The sequence below is a fragment of the Lycium ferocissimum genome, chromosome 8 (genome assembly GCF_029784015.1).
Source record: "Lycium ferocissimum isolate CSIRO_LF1 chromosome 8, AGI_CSIRO_Lferr_CH_V1, whole genome shotgun sequence".
NCBI lineage: Eukaryota > Viridiplantae > Streptophyta > Magnoliopsida > Solanales > Solanaceae > Lycium > Lycium ferocissimum.
The window spans coordinates 39,556,106-39,576,035 of NC_081349.1; the positions used below are offsets into that span (position 1 = coordinate 39,556,106).

Genomic DNA, 19,930 nt, shown 5'->3' on the forward strand with positions numbered 1-19,930 from the left:
TTAAAAATTACACCAACTCTCTCTCTATCTCTATCTCTCTATCTCTCTAATCTATCTATCTATCTCTATCTCTCGCTCGAGCGCATTGTCAACCCGTGCTCGGCATTTTCCGGTGACGATCTGATAAAAAATAAAGTGTGCCATTGGTCATCCACCAACTCCACAATCACTTTCCTAATCCGCTATCCACTAACTCCTCAATCACTTTCCTATTTCACTAGAAATTGCCTCCTTCTATGTCAGGGAAAAATCTAAAGTTTTTACTTCTGCTGTTCTAAAGTGTTTTTTTTCCTTCTTTCTAGCAGTTGATTTTTTGTTTGTGTAAAATCATACATTTACGAGTATAATTTTCTTTGTTTACATTTTCATCCTGTATTTCTTCAATTGTATTATCCCTATACACTAATAAATGGCTTACAGAAATGATCTTTGTTTGAACTACTACTCATCACCTTCCCCATTCCACAATCAATTTGGGGGGCAAGAGACAAGTCACGATAATTTCCACGAATTCATCAATCCAGCTCTATATGAGTCGGATGATTTTCGTATGTACACTTACAAAGTAAAAAAATATCCAAAAATTCGTAGTCACGACTGGACCTCTTGCCCCTTTACACACCAAGGGGAAAAAGAACGTCGTCGTGACCCGAGAAGATACAACTACTTCCCAATCCCTTGCCCTGGTTACAAATTCGCATCTTGCATTAAAGTAGATCATTTCGAATTGTGTCATGGACATTTTGCTTGCTACACCTCGCGAAGTATAAAACCCATTCCTGTCATGCTGGAATGTCATGTAATAGACAATTATGTTTCTTTGTGCATACACTGGAATAGCTTCGTCCTGAGATGAAATACAATTGGTGTTATGTGTACCAATAACCTTTACATATCCGGACATTTTAATTGAAACTGGACCAAATGGTAATTGGATGGTTATTTCTTGTAATCCTCGGCCGCCGCCACCACCACAAGATCAGTACTATGGTACACTACTTTTGGACTTTGAAATTCGTCGACTCCTCAGCAAATTCCTCAAACAAATATATAAACTTTTGAGTTATTTGTTCCTTCTTCTTCTCATTCTCAATAAAGAATTCATCAGAGGGTTCAGATTTTTGTCCATATGCACATTTAATTTTAATTAGTTTGTTTTGGCCCCTTTATGCATGAAATATATTATATTTACACTATTTTAGAACTATAACACCGTCAAATTTGAATTACCAACACAAACTTACACATATTAAATGAGTAATTAAGTAGTGGAATGGTTGATAGTTATTGTAATTTTGTTAATGTTTACCAACAAATAGTTCGAAAGTACACATGTCAACTAATTAAAGGTTAAATGTGCTTAATTGGATATTACAAGGACTAAAATTAAAATTATCAATAAATGTCGAATCAGAAGTGTTATTAACCCTTTAAAGAACTAGTTTGAGCTTACCCCCAATATAAGGGGACCAATTTTGTTATTTCCTCTACAACCTTAACAACTATTCCAACTTAATAGCCTGTTTCCCTAAATTTTTAGGCGAAAATATGTGTTTTTTAGAGTGTAGCAGAAACTAGTTTTTATAAGCTAAACCGAGGAGTTTTTCCCGTAAAACACCTTTTTTAAAAACACTTTTGATAAAAATACATTTAAAAACGCTTTTTAAAAGTTGAACAAATACTAATTGCTGCTCAAAAGTGATTTTAATTGATTCGCAAAACATCGATATTTTCTCACCGAAAACAATTTTTTTCTTTTTAAAAATGCTTTTCAAAATAAGCCGATTTTGAAAATTTGGCTTAAAAGGATATAAATGATTTTGGAAGATATGTGGTGAATATAATTTGGTTCAATTAAGACAAGCAATTTAGTTTAGTTTCATTTCCCTAAAACCATTCATCCTCTTCGTCGGTGCGCATATATATATATATATATATATATATATATATTACGCAAACTCTCTCTCTCTCTCTCTCTCTCTCTCTCTCTCTCTCTCTCCCGTGCGCGCACTGTCAACATGTGCTCGACCCTTTCCGGTGACAATCTAATCAAAAATGAAGTATGCCATGTACATCCGGATGGGAAAAAATAGTTAAATGAAAATATATTCTTAGAGTAAATAACACTTGGTTCTTCAAGCTATAAATAACCCATTGTTCATCCACCAATTCCACAATCATACTCCTACTCTACTAGAAATTGCCTCCTTCTGTTTGAGGGAAAAATCTAATGTTTCTATTTCTGCCGTCATAAAGAGTTTTTTTTCCTTCTTTCTAGCAGTTGATTTTCCGTTTGTGTAAAATTATATATTTACAAATACAATTTTCTTTTCTTTTTTATAATCGTGGTGTCTGGGCCAGTTTGTACGTACCTCGTGGGCACCTCAAGAATTTTACATGTAAATTGTTTCTAAATATAGAAAAATGACATTCTCTTTGAAATAGACAAAAAAAAGTATGCCAACTACATTTTTTTTATAACCGTGGTGTCCGGGCACACTTCATGCGCACCTCGAGTATTTTACATGTAAATTATTTCTAAATATAGAAACATGCCATTCTCTTTGAGATAGACAAAAAAAAAAAAAATGAAACATACATTTTTTTTAATTTTTTATAACCGTGGTGTTTGGGCCGGCTTGTGCGCAGTTCGTGCGCATTTCGACTAATTCCGCGGGATACTTGCCACCTACCACCAACAACAGGTACCAGGTAACTCTGTCCACCAAGGCTAGGTTAGGATGGGAAGAAATCACCGACACTAGTGTTCTGTCTTTGTTGGAATTTGAACCTCAGACCTCATGCTGCTCTACCCACATCATTGACTACTAGGCCACACCCTTGGATGCTATGCCACGTACATCCGGACGGAGAAAACACTAGTTAAACATTAACAAATGGCTCAAGTAAATAGCACTTGGTTCTTCAAGCTATAGATAACCCCCGTTGTTCATCCCCCAATTCCACAATCATATATTACAAGGACTAAAATAAAAATTATCAATAAATGTCGAATCAAAAGTGTTATTAACCCTTTAAAGAACTAGTTTGAGCATACCCCCTATATAAGGGGACCAATCTGCCATATCTGGACATTTTAATTGAAAATGGACCAAATGGTAATTTGATGGTTATTCCTTGTAATCGTCACCGGCTGCCGCCACAGCGCCACCACAAGTTCAGTACTATGGTACGACTGCTTCTAGACTTGGACATTCGTCTACTCCTCAGCAAATCCCTCAAAAAAAAAAAATCAACTTTTGAGTTATTTGTTCCACCTTCATCTTCTAAATCTCAACCAAGAATTGATCAAAGGGTTCAGATTTTGGTCCATATGCACATTTAATGGTTAATTAATTTGTTTTGGCCCCTTTTATGCAGGAAATATATTATATTTGTACTATTTTAGAACTATACTACCGTCAAATTTGAAATAGCAACACAAACTTACTCATATTACATAAGTAATTAAGTAGTGGAATGGTTAATAGTCATGGTAAATTTGTTAATATTCACGCGCAAATAGGTCAAAAGTACACATTTCAATTAATTAAATGTTAAATGTGCTTAATCATATATTACAAGGACTAAAATAAAAATTATCAATAAATGTCGAATCAAAAGTGTTATTAACCCGTTAAAGAACTAGTTTGAGCATACCCCCTATATAAGGGGACCAATTTTTTTTTTATTTCCTTTGCAACCTTGATTACTCCAACTCTCTCTCTCTCTCTCTCTCTCTCTCGCACACGCACTTTCAACCAATGCTCGGCATTTTCCGGTGACGATCTGATAAAAAATAAAGTGTGCCATTGGTCATCCACCAACTCCACAATCACTTTCCTACTCTGCCATCCACTAACTCCACAATCACTTTCCTGTTTCACTAGAAATTGCCTCCTTCTGTTTCAGGGAAAAATCTAAAGTTTCTACTTCTGCTGTTCTAAAGAGTTTTTTCCTTCTTTCTAACAGTTGATTTTCTGTTTGGGTAAAATCATACATTTACGAGTATATTTTTCTTTGTTACATTTTCATCCTGTATTTCTTCAATTGTATTATCCCTATACACTAATAAATGGCTTATAGAAATAATCGCCGTTTCAACTACTATTCATCACCTTCCCCATTCCGTAATCAATTTGGGGGCAAGAGGCAAGTCACGATAATTTCCAAGAATTCATCAATCCAGCTCTATATGAGTCGGATGATTTTCGTATGTACACTTACAAAGTACAAAAATGTCCAAAACTTCGTAGTCACGACTGGACCTCTTGCCCCTTTACACACCAAGGGGAAAAAGCACGTCGACGTGACCCGAGAAGATACAACTACTTCCCAATCCCTTGCCCGGGTTACAAATTCGCGTCTTGCATTAAAGGAGATAATTGTGAATTGTGCCATGGAGTTTTTGAGTACTGGCTACACCCCGCGAAGTACAGGACACATCCGTGCCATGCTGGCACGTCGTGTAACAGACGAGTATGTTTCTTCGCGCATGCACAAGAAGGGCTTCGTCCTGAGACGAAGTACAATTGGTGTTATGTGTACCGATACCCTTTACACATCCAGCCATATCCAGACGTTTTAATTGAAAATGAACCAAATGGTAATTGGATGGTTATTTCTTGTGATCCTCAGCCACCGTCACCACCACATGATCTCTACTATGGTACTAATACTTCTGGATTTGAAAATTCGTCGACTCCTCAGCAAATTCCTCAAGAAAATACATCAACTTTTGAGTTGTTCGTTCCTCTTTCTTCTTCTCAATCTCAACCAAGAATTGATCAGAGGATTCAAAATGAGAGTGATTTTTCGCTTTTTCCGGCTAGTCATGCAAAGTTAGCTGAGGAGCTGAAGAATCTTGGGATTGGGAGTACTTCTCATGCTAAAGTGAATAAAATACATGATGAAAAGGGGAAAAGGCATGTGGAGTTTGAGTCACAGGATCAAGAATTTCCAAACATCAATTGGGTTTCTGACTTGTTGGTCGATGAATTTGAGGGCACGAGCTTGTAATTTTTTATTTTTTTTTGTATGTGACGTATGATAGTAATTGATAATTAATTAATTGAAGACGATTTTTTAGAAGATAGTTATGATGTATGATAGTAATTGATAATTAATTAATTGAAGATGATTTTTTTGAATTAACAACGGAAACTTGTGAAACGGTTAATTATTATGATAAATTTGTTACAGTGACAAATAGAGGCAACTTAATAACTACACCTTATATTTATTATTTTTTCTTAATGGGCGTGAAAGAAAAATACTTTGGGACAGAGGGAGTTGTTTGAACATACCCCAATATAAGTGACCAATTTTATTATTTTTCTCAGCAACCTTAACAACTACTCCAAGTAAAATGAGTTTGTAAGATGTGGGGTCCAAATATTTTGTTTCAATTAAGAAAAGCAGTTTAGTGTAGTTTAGTTTAGTTTAGTTTTCCTTAAAACCGTTCATCGTATTTGTCGGTGCGCATATATATACTCCAATACTGCCACACATTTGATCTCTCTCTCTCTCACGCGCTGTCAACACGCGCCGGCGAAGATCCGATTTTCCGGCTGACAGGGAACATAAACATTATAACGGTTCCCTTCGCCTTTGGATAAATCATGAATCCCGAATAGTTAGTTTTCCTAAATATATACTTTTTCTTTTTTAATTACATTTCTAGCATTTGTTTTGTGTGTATAAATGTGATTGAAATGTTGATTTCTGTTTGGATTGCGGTGATGTTGTTGCTGAGTTTGTTGATTGTGCAATTGAATTTTGTATTTCATGCTGTGCCCTTCAGATCCATGAAATTTACTATGTTTCAATTTGTTTGTCTTACTTTTTTTTTTAGTCTGTTTTTTTTTTTTTTTTTTTTTTTTTTTTACAATTCATTAATTTCAACTTTTCACGTGGCATGTTTAAGACATTAAATGTTATTTTGGTATGTATCTTTAGTTTAAGAACACAATACTCAAAAGTGTTCTATACTTTCTTAAATACCGTGCCAAGTCAAAACCAGACAAACAATTGACCATTTACTTTGATTCTTATTTGATGATTTACGAGATTGGTTGATGCCATTTTGGGTGTCCTAATATACAATTCAATCTAGAAAAGGGGAAGAATGTAAGCTTTCTATGTGCATTGGTTTATCCGTCACGTGTGTTTGTTGGTGTTAGGAGTTTTTTTTTGCGTGAGATGCAAACAGCAAGGTAGAAAATATGAATGTAAAATTGTCTAATATAAATGCCATTAATCATAAGCGTTTATATAGGGCACAAACAAAGCAGTAGATTCTTACAATATTAGATTCTTACTAAAACAAAGTAACTGAATATTCTACTAAATGAACTATTAGACTCCTCCTACGACTAAAAAACTAATTATTCTAGAAAACTGTATGCAACATCCAACAATTGGCTGCAGGAGACTGCACCATGGATTAGTCTAGGTACACACAAGTTGGCCCGACACTAACATAATGAAAAGATAAAAATAAAAAAACTGTCTTCCCAATGGTGTGGTGTAGTGGTCAATGAAGTGGATTGATTTACCCGGTACCTTTCTTTGGTGGGAGGTAGCAGGTACCCCGCGGAATTAGTCGAGGACTCGAGGTGCAGGCAAGTTGGTCCTGACACCACGGTTATAAAAAAATAACTGGCTTGATCACTTTATTGACTTAGTCGAGGTGCTCGTAGAGAACTTTTGCTTGATTTGATTCATAACGATCAGGTTCCTGGATTCTATCAATGTTTCACTTGATTCTTGCTGATTACTTGTTTGCACGTTAACACAAAATGCCTGAAGGTTTGCTAGATGGGACCTTCTATTTTTTTGTTGCGGTGATTTCAATCTATCTGGCTAGAAGTTTGTTGATATTGTCAGCTCAAATGGAACTTAATGCTGTCTCATTTTATGCTTTCTGCAGTGACTACTTGTTCAAACTTTTGTTAATAGGAGATTCAGGTGTTGGAAAGTCATGTCTTCTCCTGAGATTTGCCGTAAGTATTTTCATCTCACTCAATTTTGTCTTACTTTTAGTTATTCTTGCATATGAGCTGAATTTTACCTGCATGATTCATATATTGACTGATATAGGCAATGAAACTTGGAAATTGCACACATTGATAAGTGGTAGTGTATTTACCAGCAGATGTGAAAGTTGCCCATGTTGCTCCTAATGTACTCTGTATTCTACCTAAGCGTTTTAGTACTGTGTTTAGCTACAATTGTAGTTCATTTAGCTTTTACTTAATGTCAAGGTCTGACATTTCTGTCAAATACATAAGCATTGAGTGAAATTAAAGCAGCAATTGATTGTTGGCAAGGGCATAGAATAGAGAAAAGCAAGAGAACAACATGGAGAACTGAGCCTACCTGCATTTCTTGGGCTGTGTGGGAACTGGGAAGAAAGAAATGATAGAGGCCTTAAGGATAAAAGTACAGCCAGTTTTTTGCTTCATCCAAAAAAAAACAGCCAATTTTTTGTTTCAAATGTAGATGTCCGTAGTTGTTAAAATCCTGTTGTAAAACATCAACTCTATTACAGATTTCATACATTCCCTGCAAGTTCAAAGAGAGGGAGGAGGAAAGTTTTTGGGACCTTGTTGGTGCAGTTTTATATGAAATTTCTTACATCATCACAAAGATGGTAAAATGGGCAGCCCGGTGCATAAAGCATCCGGGGAAGGGCCGCACCCCAAGGGGTGTGATGTAGACAGCCTAACCTAAGGAATGAAGGATATCCTCTGCTGTGTTGTTAACTTTAAATGGTAATGTTAGATTGTTTTGATAGTTTAGGCAGACATATTATCATTTTTTGAAGTTTAGCATTGGTGATGGGCATTGGATTTAATTGTTTAATACATTTCTTGCTTTGTGTCCGGCAAACCATGTTGCATTTTCAGAATTTGATGGTCTATAAGTTAATTAACTGTTTCATATCTTCTGATGCAGGATGATTCTTATTTGGACAGCTACATCAGCACAATTGGTGTTGACTTTGTAAGGCAAACTTAATAGTAGTGAATTTCATATATAACATACTTACAGCCGATGATGTTCCTATTTTATGTTGCAGAAAATACGTACAGTGGAGCAAGATGGGAAGACTATTAAACTTCAAATTGTATGGTTTTTCTTGTCTTCTTTCTTTTATCTTTGAGAGCTGACATTATTTATTCATGTCATTTTGTTTTGGAAAGGTCAAGTAGCTTTAGCGTAAAAAATTAGCTAGGTGATGAACACAACTTCTAATATTTCTGTTAAAATATTCTCTGTTGTTCACCATGAATTTATGAACGTTATGTGCAATATATTTTAAGATTCTGTCATGCAGAGATCAGGTGTTCTATGATTGAGCTGTGTTCTTTTACAAGTGTACATGATCTGGATTAATGTCCTAGCTATTGTTCCTGTCATTATGTATTTTCAAAGTCCTTATCTGTTTTACATTTGCCAGTGGGACACTGCCGGACAAGAACGTTTCAGGACAATCACAAGTAGTTACTACCGCGGGGCACATGGCATTATAGTATGTTTCCCTGATTCCTTTCTAAAGCAATCAACCAGCTGATGTTTTCTTTTTCGCTTGATAAAATCTTTTTTCTTCTACCTTTTTTTAAAAATATTCTGGCAGATAGTTTATGATATAACTGATCAAGAAAGCTTCAACAATGTTAAGCAATGGTTGAGTGAAATTGATCGCTATGCAAGTGAAAATGTAAACAAGCTTTTGGTTGGAAATAAGTGCGACTTGAATGATAACCGAGCGGTGTCATATGATACAGCAAAGGTTAAGATCAAGCATTTTGTTCATTTTCCTTTTTGGGTTTATCCTTCTAGTACAATGCTTCTTGATTGACTGAAATAGTTTTTGATTAACATACCAGGCGTTTGCTGATGAAATTGGCATTCCATTTATGGAGGCAAGTGCAAAGAGTGCCACTAATGTTGAGCAAGCTTTCATGGCAATGTCAGCTGACATAAAGAACAGGTATTTTCTATTCATTGTTCTGGTTTTGTTGCTTTTATCTGTCAGAGCTACCTCCTTCTTGGGGTGGTTTTGTGTGTCGTGTGGTGTGGGGGGGGGGGGGGGGGGGTTGGGGATTGTGCACCGTGGAGTAGTGTATATTCATCCTATAAAGCTGAATTGAGTTGATATCACCCTCCTTATTTTTTACTTAGAACTTGCATTCACGCAGTTGAGTTTGACTATGAAACTATTTTCAAAACTTTTATGGAGTAATTGTTTGAAACTGATTAGTCCCACTAAGATGATACATTTTGATTTGCTAAAAAGTGGTATTTTTCACTAATGTGCAAACACACATTTTAGTTATGATAGACTCTAACTAAAGCTTTGGCTAAATTAGGTAAAAAAGGTTCAAAGCAAACAGGTAAGTAATCCATATATATTTTGCCAATATTTCTTTAAGCTAATATATCGCTAGGCAGTGTACCTGATGGCTAGTTATCAAAGTTGTCCCTTACAGTATGGAAAACAATAGGCACTTGGAAAATTAATGAACACTAGTATCAATTTAGAGCTTTTAGTGTGCCCTAAATCGACAGTATAGTGTGAGAGCCTAACATGTCTAAAACGAACCCCTGACCTCGGCTACGCAAGATGATACACTTGACCATCAAGCCAAACAAGGTAATCCAGCCAGTATATTTTTGGTTTGACTTTTGTTTACATAATATAGGATGGCAAGCCAGCCAGCATCAAACAATTCAAAGCCACCCACGGTTCAGATACGAGGACAACCTGTTAACCAAAAGAGTGGCTGCTGTTCTTCTTAGATGTCGGGTTCCGCTAGCTAGAATTGCTTTCAGATTCACCATTCCAATCACAATGCCTTGTTTTTGAAGCTGTGGCAGTTCATTCTTTTCATCTACCGGTATTCAAGTGCCCTGTACAAATCACAGAATTCCCCCCTTTGATATTTTCACTTCATTGGGTTTCCATGTCAAATTTGCAGTGTTTGTTTCTGCAGTTTCAGGCAATATATGTTGCAGAAGTTGATTTTATCAGATGGGGATAGTGATAGAGCTGTAATGCTGTTGTACCTGACTATCAAATAAAATGCTCTGCGAAAATGTTCTTGTGAGATGTTTAACTTAACAAATCTCAACCATTTGATATTGATTTCTAATGTTTTTTTCTTGTGGTCTGATTCTGGTAATATGAACTGCATAATGACCAAATTGTTACAAGTTCTCTAATACAAAAGCTGCAGATTTTGTTCGCCTCTTTACCTCAGAAAAGTGTGAATCAAAGGAAAAAGTAGCTAAGCAAGCTTGTATCAACACAAAAATCGCCTAACTTTTAATCTATAGTGATAGTGCTGGATATTTAGAGTGTGAACATAATACAGATATCACTGGACATTTAGAGGATGAACAACATAATATGGGGGTCAAACATTTGTTACTAAGAATAGAGATGGCTTTGACCATCTGACTATGATACCATACAAAAAAAAAATGTATAAGTGGATTTTACTCATCTCAAAAGTTAGCTTATGACACGAGGATTTGCTAAGACAATATAAGAAGACAACAAGTGAATCCCTGGAGTAACGAGAAAAAAAAAAAAATTAATTAGTTGAGTAGTCGACAACACTCCTTATGACTAGTGAATTCAGCTTTTCAGAGAGACCATAACCTAGAAAAAAGTAGTTAGAGTTTTAAACCTTTCTCTAATAACAATAATGTAATCTTTCAAGTCGTGGCCCCCTAAAAAAGTGGTCTCAGTGAACTATCTAAAATGTTCGTGTAAACAAATATATGGAGCACAGAGTTTTTTTTTTTTTTTTTTGACAAAATTGATATAAGTCAGAAGAATTGCCACAGATAAATGAGGACAAATATTTTATGTAAGAGCTATTATTAGTAGTATTACATATCATAACTTAACCATTTTGACCTGTAATTCATAGTTAAATGACTTCTTAAATTAACAAATCAAAGGATGTTACTCTTCCTAATATCAAACGATGGAGGGGTGCAAATGCCGTTCATTCTTTACTGATTTACATGGTATTAACTCAAGAATTTTGGAGTTAATAAAAATTAATTTTCATTTGAGGGGTCTCAAATTTTAATAATAAATTTAAGTGTTAAGTAGACTTTACCTCTTCTGGGTTCCGCCTATAACATTACCATCCTCTGTTTACAGATACTTCATTTGTTTCAATTATATATGTGTCTTAATTTCCTTTTTAGTCTGTCTAAAAAATTGTTATTTTTTGATAATTAGCATACTTTTGAAATCAACATCTCACATGGCTTGCGAAAAATCACAAGATTCAAAGAATATTTTGGTACTTTATACGATCATCTCTAATTTAAGATCAAAAGATTAAAAAAAAAAATCTTTATTTTCTTGTGCTCTATGCACAATCAAACTAAGACACAAAATAACGGAATGAGTATATAATTAAGACTATTTGAGTTAAGGACTAAATTGTTATAGATAAAAATGGGGACAATTGGTAATTAACATTGCAATAGATTTTTCTTTAAGGAAAGTGTCATTTCACTCACCATGAATAGTTACTTGCAGTATTTGATAGGTGGATAATTTAAAAAATTATTTTATATTATCGTTTTGATAAAAGTTAAAAAAATTTATTATACATACTCTTGCTAGTCTTTTTTTAAAAAGAGCCACATTTGCATTTCTTTCGTCTTTTTTGTTTTTCTCCCTCTTTATTATCAAGTGTACAAAATGGAACAAATGCTCAATTTGGTTGTTGGGATCCCTTTGGCTTTGAGTTTCGATTCTTCCTTTACAGCGTGGCTATTTTCATACAGAAAGCCAATTTGTAAATATTGAAAATTCTTGACGCCATCAAGAATTGTCATTTTATTAGCTAACTTTTTATCCTCATTTAAAGCTCTTTGATGACTTCTTGTCATATAAATCCAAACTTAACTGATTAAAAGTGGTCACCTCACGAAAATTTTCTTCTCTTTTTCATTTTTTTCCTGATATCATACAAACACTTGTAGGATTGCATGCAAGTGGTAGAAAATTTTCTTCTCTTCCTCTTTCGTTTTTTCTCATATCATACAAACACATGTAGGATTGCATGCAAGTAATAGAAAGTTTTCGTCTCTTTCTTTTTTCGTTTTTTCTCATGTCATACAGACACTTGTAGCATTGCATGCAAAGTAGTAGTTTTTCATTTAAAACTAATTAGCTGACTAAAAGTTATCACCTCACTAAAGTTTTCTTCTCTTCCATTTTCATTTTTTTCTGATATCATACAAACACTTGTAAGATTGCATGCAAGTAGTAGAAAGTTTTCTTCTCTTCCTTTTTTCATTTTTTCTCATATCTTACAAACACTTGTAGGATTGCATGCAAGTAGTAGAAAGTTTTCTTCTCTTCCGTTTTTGTTTTTTCTCACATCATACAAACACTTGTAGGATTGCATGCATGCAAAGTAGTAGTTTGTCATGTGAACTCAAATTTAACCGATTAAAAGTTATCACCTCACTAAAGTTTTCTTCTCTTCGTTTTTCGTTTTTCCTGATTTCATACAAACACTTGTAGGATTGCATTCTCATACCATACTAACACTTGTAGGATTGCATGCAAGTAGTAGAAAATTTTCTTCTCTTCCTTTTTTGTTTTTTCTCATATCATACAAACACTTGTTGGATTGCATGCAAGTAGTAGAAAGTTTTCTTCTCTTCCTTTTCGTTTTTTCTCATATCATACTAACACTTGTAGGATTGCATGCAAGTAGTAGAAAGTTTTCTTCTCTTCCTTTTTCGTTTTTTTCCTGACTTCATACAAACACTTGTAGGATTGCATGCAAGTAGTAGAAAGTTTTCTTCTCTTCCTTTTCGTTCTCTCATATCATACTAACACTTGTAGGATTGCATGCAAGTAGTAGAAAGTTTTCTTCTCTTCTTTTTTCGTTTTTTCCTGATTTCATACAAACACTTGTAGGATTGCATGCAAGTAGTAGAAAGGTTTCTTCTCTTCCTTTTTGTTTTTTCTCATATCATACAAACACTTGTAGGATTGCATGCAAGTGGTAGAAAGTTTTCTTCTCTTCCTTTTTCGTTTTCTCTCATATCATACAAACACTTGTAGGATTGCATGCAAAGTAGTAGTTTTTCATATAAATCGATTAAAAGTTATCACCTCACTAAAGTTTTCTTCTCTTCCATTTTTGTTTTTTCTGATATCATACAAACACTTGTAGGATTGCATGCAAGTAGTAGAAAGTTTTCTTCTCTTCCTTTTCGTTTTTTCTCATATCATACAAACACTTGTTGGATTGCATGCAAGTTGTAGAAAGTTTTCTTCTCTTCCTTTTTTGTTTTTTCTCATATCATACAAACACTTGTCGGATTGCATGCAAAGTAGCTGTTTGTCATATAAACCCAAACTTAACTGATAAAAAATTATCACCTCACTAAAGTTTTCTTCTCTTCCTTTTTCGTTATTTCTGATATCATACAAACACTTGTAGGATTGTATGCATGTAGTAGTTAAGTAGATTAATAGAAAAAATAATGGAGTTTATTCTACCTTTGGCGACGAAGTCCTTTGAATACAAGACACATACTCAAATGATGTGAAAAAATATTGGCTATAATAGTCTTATGTTTAACCAAGAATGATTTATACTCCAACTTTCTCAATTTATATGGCGGTGTTCCGATTTCAAGAGTCAAATAAAATTTTCTTGTACTACAATTTTTTCATGTCTTTTAAATTTTGTAAATTGTTAATTATTATGACTTGTAGTACTTGTTATAAGTAATCCATTTGTTTCAATTTATGTGTCATGATTTTCTTTTTAGTCTATTTAAAAAAGACGTTACACATCTCACATTGCATATTCACTATACACATCTTTAATTCAAGATCAAAAGATTTTAAAAAAAAATCTTTGCTTTCTTAAATTCTAAGCACAATCAAAATAAGACACAAAATAAAACGGAAGGAGTATATAATTAAGACTCTTTGATCTAAGGACTAAATTGTTACGGATAAAAATAGAGACAACTGGTAATAAACATTGCAATAGATTATTTTCTTGTTTTGTTTGTTTTTTTTTTTAAAAAAAAAAAAAAAAAAAAAAAGCGTAATTTCACTTACTACGAATAGTTACTTGAAGTATTTGTTAGGTGGATAATGTGAAAAATGTTTTATATAATTGTATATAAGAATTTAAAAATTGATGATACGTACAGAGAAGCTAATACCATTGCAGATTACTTGGCAAAACTTGCATCAACTAGTGGAAATGAAACCTTGTATACCTCCTTTCAACTTCTGCCAAAGGAAGTTAAAGGTTTAAATCAACTAGACAAATGGAGGTTCCCCTCAATGAGAAGGAGATATGACAAATGTAATTTTTTTGTTAGTTGAGAGTATATATTTTTGCTAGAGAAGGATAATGTATAGGCTTAACCCTTCCTCTCTTGTTGTAACATAACATGTATATGATATTGGTTAGAGGTATTGGTCCATGTCCCCCTCTAACATGTAATTTTTTTCTGATCAATTGACATGGTAGGGGTCTAGCCTAACCCTCCACACCATTGGGATCATAACCATGGTGATGGCCTAAATTAAAAAAAAAAAAAAAATTAAAAAAAAAAAAAAAAATAATGATGATACGTACAGAGAGCTCTTGCTATTCTCTTTTTCAAAAAGAGCCACATTTGCATTTCTTAGCCTTTTTTTTTTTTTTTTTCCTTCCCCTTTGTTATCAAGTGTACAAAATGGAACAAATGGCCAATTTTATTGTTGGGATGCCTTTCAGTTTCGCTTCTTTTTTTTCAACGTGGCTATTCAATGCAAAAAGCCATTTTGTAAATATTGAAAATTCTTATAACACTGTTAAGAATTGTCATTTGTGACCTAATTGTTTTTAATCCTCATGATTTAAGGCTTTTGATGACTTTCTTGCCATATAAACTCAAACTTAACCGATTAAAAGTTATCACCACATAAAATGTTTCTTCTCTTCTTTTTTTGTCCTTTTTTTTTTTTAATTTTTAATTTTTAATTTTTTATTTTTTATTTTTTACTGATATCATACAAACACTTGTAGGATTGCGTGCAAGTAGTAGAAAGTTTTCTTCTCTTCCTTTTTCGTTTTTACCGATATCATACAAACACTTAGGATTGCATGTAATTTGGCATATAAACCCAAACTTAACCGATCATTAAAAGTTATCACCTCACCAAAATTTTCTTCTCTTCCTTTTTTTTTTTTTTTATATATGATATCATATAAACACTTGTAGGATTGCATGCAAGCATTAGTTAAGTAGATACAAGAAAAAATAATGGAGTTTATTCTACCATAATTTTTGCATGTCTTTTAAATACTATAAATTGTTAATTATTATGACGTATAGTATTTTCTTACATAATTTTCAGCTATGCAAATTTTATTTCAAAAAACTTTAAAATGCTATGTCGCATTTACAATCAAAATTTAAAATTTTAATTCTCGAAATTTGAACTATAACACATAAATTGGGACGGAGTAAATAATCATGACACCTCTTTTTCTTTGCCCTTACGATTAGAGCTTAATAAACCTTTATGTACCGACAGTATAGAAGAATTACGTTACTTAAGAATAACTATAGGCAATTAATAATAAAAAGCTTAATGAACTTCTAAAAAGTAAAACTGGCTGCCTCCGATAAAATCTTAAAGGGAAAGAGTTTCAGTTATATATCATCATCAATACGAATAATTTTTTTATGAATCCGATGACTTTCATATGTACATTGTTTTGGTCATAAAAATAAACATACGAAAGTCATCGGATTCATAAAGAGCTTGAACGATGAGTTCGTGAAATTTTCATGACCTTGCCTCTTGCCCCCCAAATTGTTTGCGAAATGGAGAAGATGATGAGTATATTAGCTGATGAAATGACGATATTCCTATAAGCCATCATTAGTGAATAGTGATGATTACACCAACTTCGTAGAATATGTACGCTTGCAAGATCAAAAAATGCCCAAAACTTCGTAGCCATGAGGACTTCTTGCCCCTTTACACAAACGAGGGGAATAAGCTCGTCGTCGCGACCCACAAACACATAACTACTTTCTAATCCCCTTGTCCTAGTTTCGAAAAGCACTTCTGATAAGGAGTACCTCTCAAACTAAGCTAATATTGACAACTTGACCAAATAGGCAACAACAACTTTGAGTTGTTTGTTCATTTTTCTCAATCTCAATCAAGAATTGAGATGGTTCAAAATGAGACTAAGTTCTCACTATTTTTGGCTGATATAAACACTGAGTTCGAATTCGAATAACTTGACGGATTGACGGCAGAGGCGGATTTAGCCTTATAGCACCGGATTCATCTGAAATAAGTACTTTCGATGCGGAGTATAAATTATGTGTAAATACTCACCAAGATTGTGATGAATAGTCTGTCCGAACCCATAGTTGAACTCATAAAATCTAAATTTTGGGTCCGTCTCTAGTGACTGATCATGAATAGAGAATTGACGCGAAGCTTTTGGCAATGATTTATTTTTCTCTCCTGTAAAACTTATGTTTGTCGATTAAGCCCTGATTTAATTAATAGCGAAAAGGAAATTTTCTATCTAGTCAATATCCCCACGAGTCCTATAACTGAACTGTATATTTAGAGACAAACTTCTGTGTTTTTTCACTATACAGTTCTCTACATCATCATATTAAATGTTATCTTTTTGTTTTTCATCCGGTGTTCGGTATTTGTCTTGACGCCCGACTAAATCAGAATTCGTGCTGGGAAGCTAACATTGGGAGTAAAGCGCTTTCAAACAAAGGCAATTTCGTAGCCAGGGATCAAGCTTGAAAAATCTGGTTAAGAATGAAGGAGACCACTCCACCGCAATCGTTGTTGGTATCATTATGTTAAGTTGATTTGCTACCATAGGTCGATGTTTATAGGAATTTGATCTAACAGCTTGGAAAAGAGTAAATTATTAGTTATAACACCTGTTCAACTACCTTAATAGTAAAATAATCAATATTTACATAACAGTCTACCTTCATATTTTATCAAAAGTTTATATGATATAGTCTTTCAAGATGAAAAAAAACAGTAAAGAAGAAGAATAAAATATTAAAATTTCGAGAAGATTCAAAGGGTGTAACTAATGATCACCACCAAGGAGTGTGGTGGGATCTATGGATGAAATCCCTTGGCCCTAATTTCAGAAGTTTCAGGTAGAAAATGGTAAATTATTAACTTCGTCACTGAAATAGATGAGAACCCTCCAACTTTTATGGACTTTATGCGGCTCAAATCTAAATTACTAAAACCATTGAATTTCGAACACAGATGGTTCTGGAAAAAAAAAAAGTTGAGTGATCTATTTAGACATCCAGGATAAAGAAGGAAGAGTATGTATGAGTGACACAAAACTGAAACGGAAATAACGCAAACATACATTTCTATAGAACTTCCAATGAATACACACAAAGGTAGAAATGACCAATAAACAACAATTGAAAGTTGAAACAACAAGATTAACGCCAAATACATACAAAGGCAGAAATGATAAATAGGAAAAAAGATTAGAAGTCGTTAGAAAAATGATCTCCGAGTAATTAATTATCAATTACTATCATATATGCATCATATATAAAAATATTTACAATCTTATACCCTCAAATTTATCCACCAACAAATCAGAAACCCAATTGATGTTTGAAAATTCTTGATCCTGTGGCTCAAATTCCAAAGGTTGTGACTCAAATTCCAAAGGCCTTATCCCCTTAATTTTCATCATGCAAGTTATTCACCTTAGCATGAGAAGTACTCCCAATGTCAAGGTTTTTCAGCTCCTTAGCTAATTTTTCAGGGCTAACCGAAAAAAGCGAAAAATCACTCTCACTCTGAGTCCTCTGATCAATTCTTGGTGGAGATTGAGAAGAAGGAGGAACAAACTCAAAAGTTGATGTGTTGTTTTGAGGAATTTGATGAGGAGTCGACGAATTTCCATGTTTAGGAGCAGTAATACCATAGTACTGATCTTGTGATGGTGGTGTCAGAGGCGGCGGCAGCTGGGGATTACTGGGAATAACCGTCCAATTACCATTTGGTCCGTTTTGAATGTAAATGTCCGGATATGGTTGGATGTCTGAAGGGTATCGGTACACTTGGCACCAGTTGTACTTCATCTCAGGACGAAGCTCTTCTAGTGTATGAGCGAAGAAACATACTCGTCTGTCACATGACGTGCCAGCATAGCACAGTTGGGTCTTGTACTTCACGGGATGTAGCCACTCCTCAAAAACTCCGTGGCACAATTCGCAATTATCTCCTTTAATGCAAGACGAGAATTTGTAACCGGGGCAAGGGATTGGCAAATAGTTGTATATTCTTGGGTCACGTCGACATGCTTTTTCCCCTTCATGTGTAAAAGGGCAAGAGGTCCAGTCATGACCGTAAACGTTTGTGCATTTTTGTATTTTGAAAGCATACATGTGAAAATCATCCGACTCGTATAGAGCTTGATTGATGAATTCGTTCAAATTGCCGTGACTTGCCTCTTGCACCCCAAGTTGATTTCGAAATGGGGAAGATGATGAATAGTAGCTGAAATAACGATCATTTCCGTAAGCCATTTATTAGTATTTAGGGATAATATAATTGAAGAAATATAGGATGAAAATGCAAACAAAGAAAAATATTTTTGTAAATGGATACTGCTAGAAAGTAGCAAAAAGACTCTTTAAGCTGAAACAGAAACTTTGGAATTTGTTCCAAAACTGAAAGTAGGCAATTCTAGTGGAATAGGAGTGTGAGTTGAATTGGAAAATGAAGAATGGATGCTATTTATAGCTTGAAGTTATTTACTGTAAGGATAAAGTTATGTTTAACTAGTATTTCCTCCATCCGAATTTATTTACTCAAGATATAGTTATGTCTCAGAGAGAATGTCACTTTTTTTATATTTGAAAATAGCTATGTCTCAGAGAGAATGTCACTTTTTTATATTTGAAAATTGTTTAATTTTAAAATTCTTTTTTTAACCGTAATGAGATGATTTATAGTAATACCAATAACTATGACTTGTTTTAGTACAACACTATTAAAAAATGTCAATTTCTAATGGATGTCCCGGCACAAATTGGCTTGTCATTAAGAGATTTCCAATGAAAAGTTCGTCGGAAACGTTCCCAATGAGCCAATTTCTAATGACTTCTATTGGAAACGTTTCCGATGAGCCAATTTTGTGACAGATTCAGTCGTAAATTCGCTTTTTTCTTAGTCGTGCACATATTTCCGTGTTCTTCTTCTTTTTCTTAAATTTCTTCCCCAATTAAATGGTAGCCCACAAGGAACTGTAGACGGGAGTGATAACATCTTCTTATGTGGACCCTAGACCGACAAAGATATAAACCAATTTGGGTGAGCACAATTTTTTATCGGTTATGTTTTGGGTTTATGACAAAAAGAAGTCATCAAATTGCCTTAAATGAGGATAAGTAATTGAGTTATAAAATGACAATTTTTAACACCACGTCAAAATTCTGTCATATTTTGATTGGGAATAGGAAATAGCCATGTTGTAAAGGAAGGAAGGAAGCAAAACTCAAAAGGCATCTCAACAAGTAAATTTGACATTTGTTCCTTTTATACACTTTATTAAGAAAGCCATAAAAAAAGTAGAAGAAGAGGAAACACAAACATCAAAGAGTTTACTTAATACTGTAGAAGAATTTTGATACCACGGGTTAACTAAAAGATGCTTATAGGTCGTAACGTATTCATGATAAGCGGAATCAATAATTAGACAAATAAATAGATTATTGGTTATAGCAAATTAAATCACTAATAATATAAGTACTTTTTTCCATAGAGGTGTATATAATTAAAATTTATGATCAAAATATGTATCTGCATGGATTATCGTATGCG

General features: G+C 33.9%; 3 protein-coding genes across 3 annotated transcripts; 2 read left to right on the forward strand and 1 right to left on the reverse strand.

Moving 5' to 3' along the window:
- The first annotated feature begins 3,748 nt into the window (after positions 1-3,748).
- Positions 3,749-5,135, forward strand: LOC132066921 (uncharacterized). The gene has a single exon (XM_059460110.1). It carries the CDS (start codon positions 4,216-4,218, stop codon positions 5,017-5,019), a length of 804 nt encoding a protein of 267 aa, XP_059316093.1. The 5' UTR covers positions 3,749-4,215; the 3' UTR covers positions 5,020-5,135.
- A 330-nt stretch (positions 5,136-5,465) lies between these two features.
- On the forward strand, positions 5,466-10,153 carry LOC132068424 (ras-related protein RABD2a-like). Its single transcript, XM_059461999.1, has 8 exons — positions 5,466-5,635; positions 6,932-7,004; positions 7,960-8,007; positions 8,084-8,131; positions 8,465-8,536; positions 8,642-8,797; positions 8,895-8,998; positions 9,711-10,153. The coding sequence occupies exons 1-8, from the start codon at positions 5,622-5,624 to the stop codon at positions 9,805-9,807; spliced, it is 612 nt and encodes a 203-aa protein (XP_059317982.1). The 5' UTR covers positions 5,466-5,621; the 3' UTR covers positions 9,808-10,153.
- Positions 10,154-17,776: 7,623 nt separating this feature from the next.
- On the reverse strand, positions 17,777-18,830 carry LOC132066922 (zinc finger CCCH domain-containing protein 66-like). Its single transcript, XM_059460111.1, has one exon. The coding sequence runs from the start codon at positions 18,631-18,633 to the stop codon at positions 17,782-17,784; it is 852 nt and encodes a 283-aa protein (XP_059316094.1). The 5' UTR covers positions 18,634-18,830; the 3' UTR covers positions 17,777-17,781.
- Between the last annotated feature and the right edge of the window lie 1,100 nt (positions 18,831-19,930).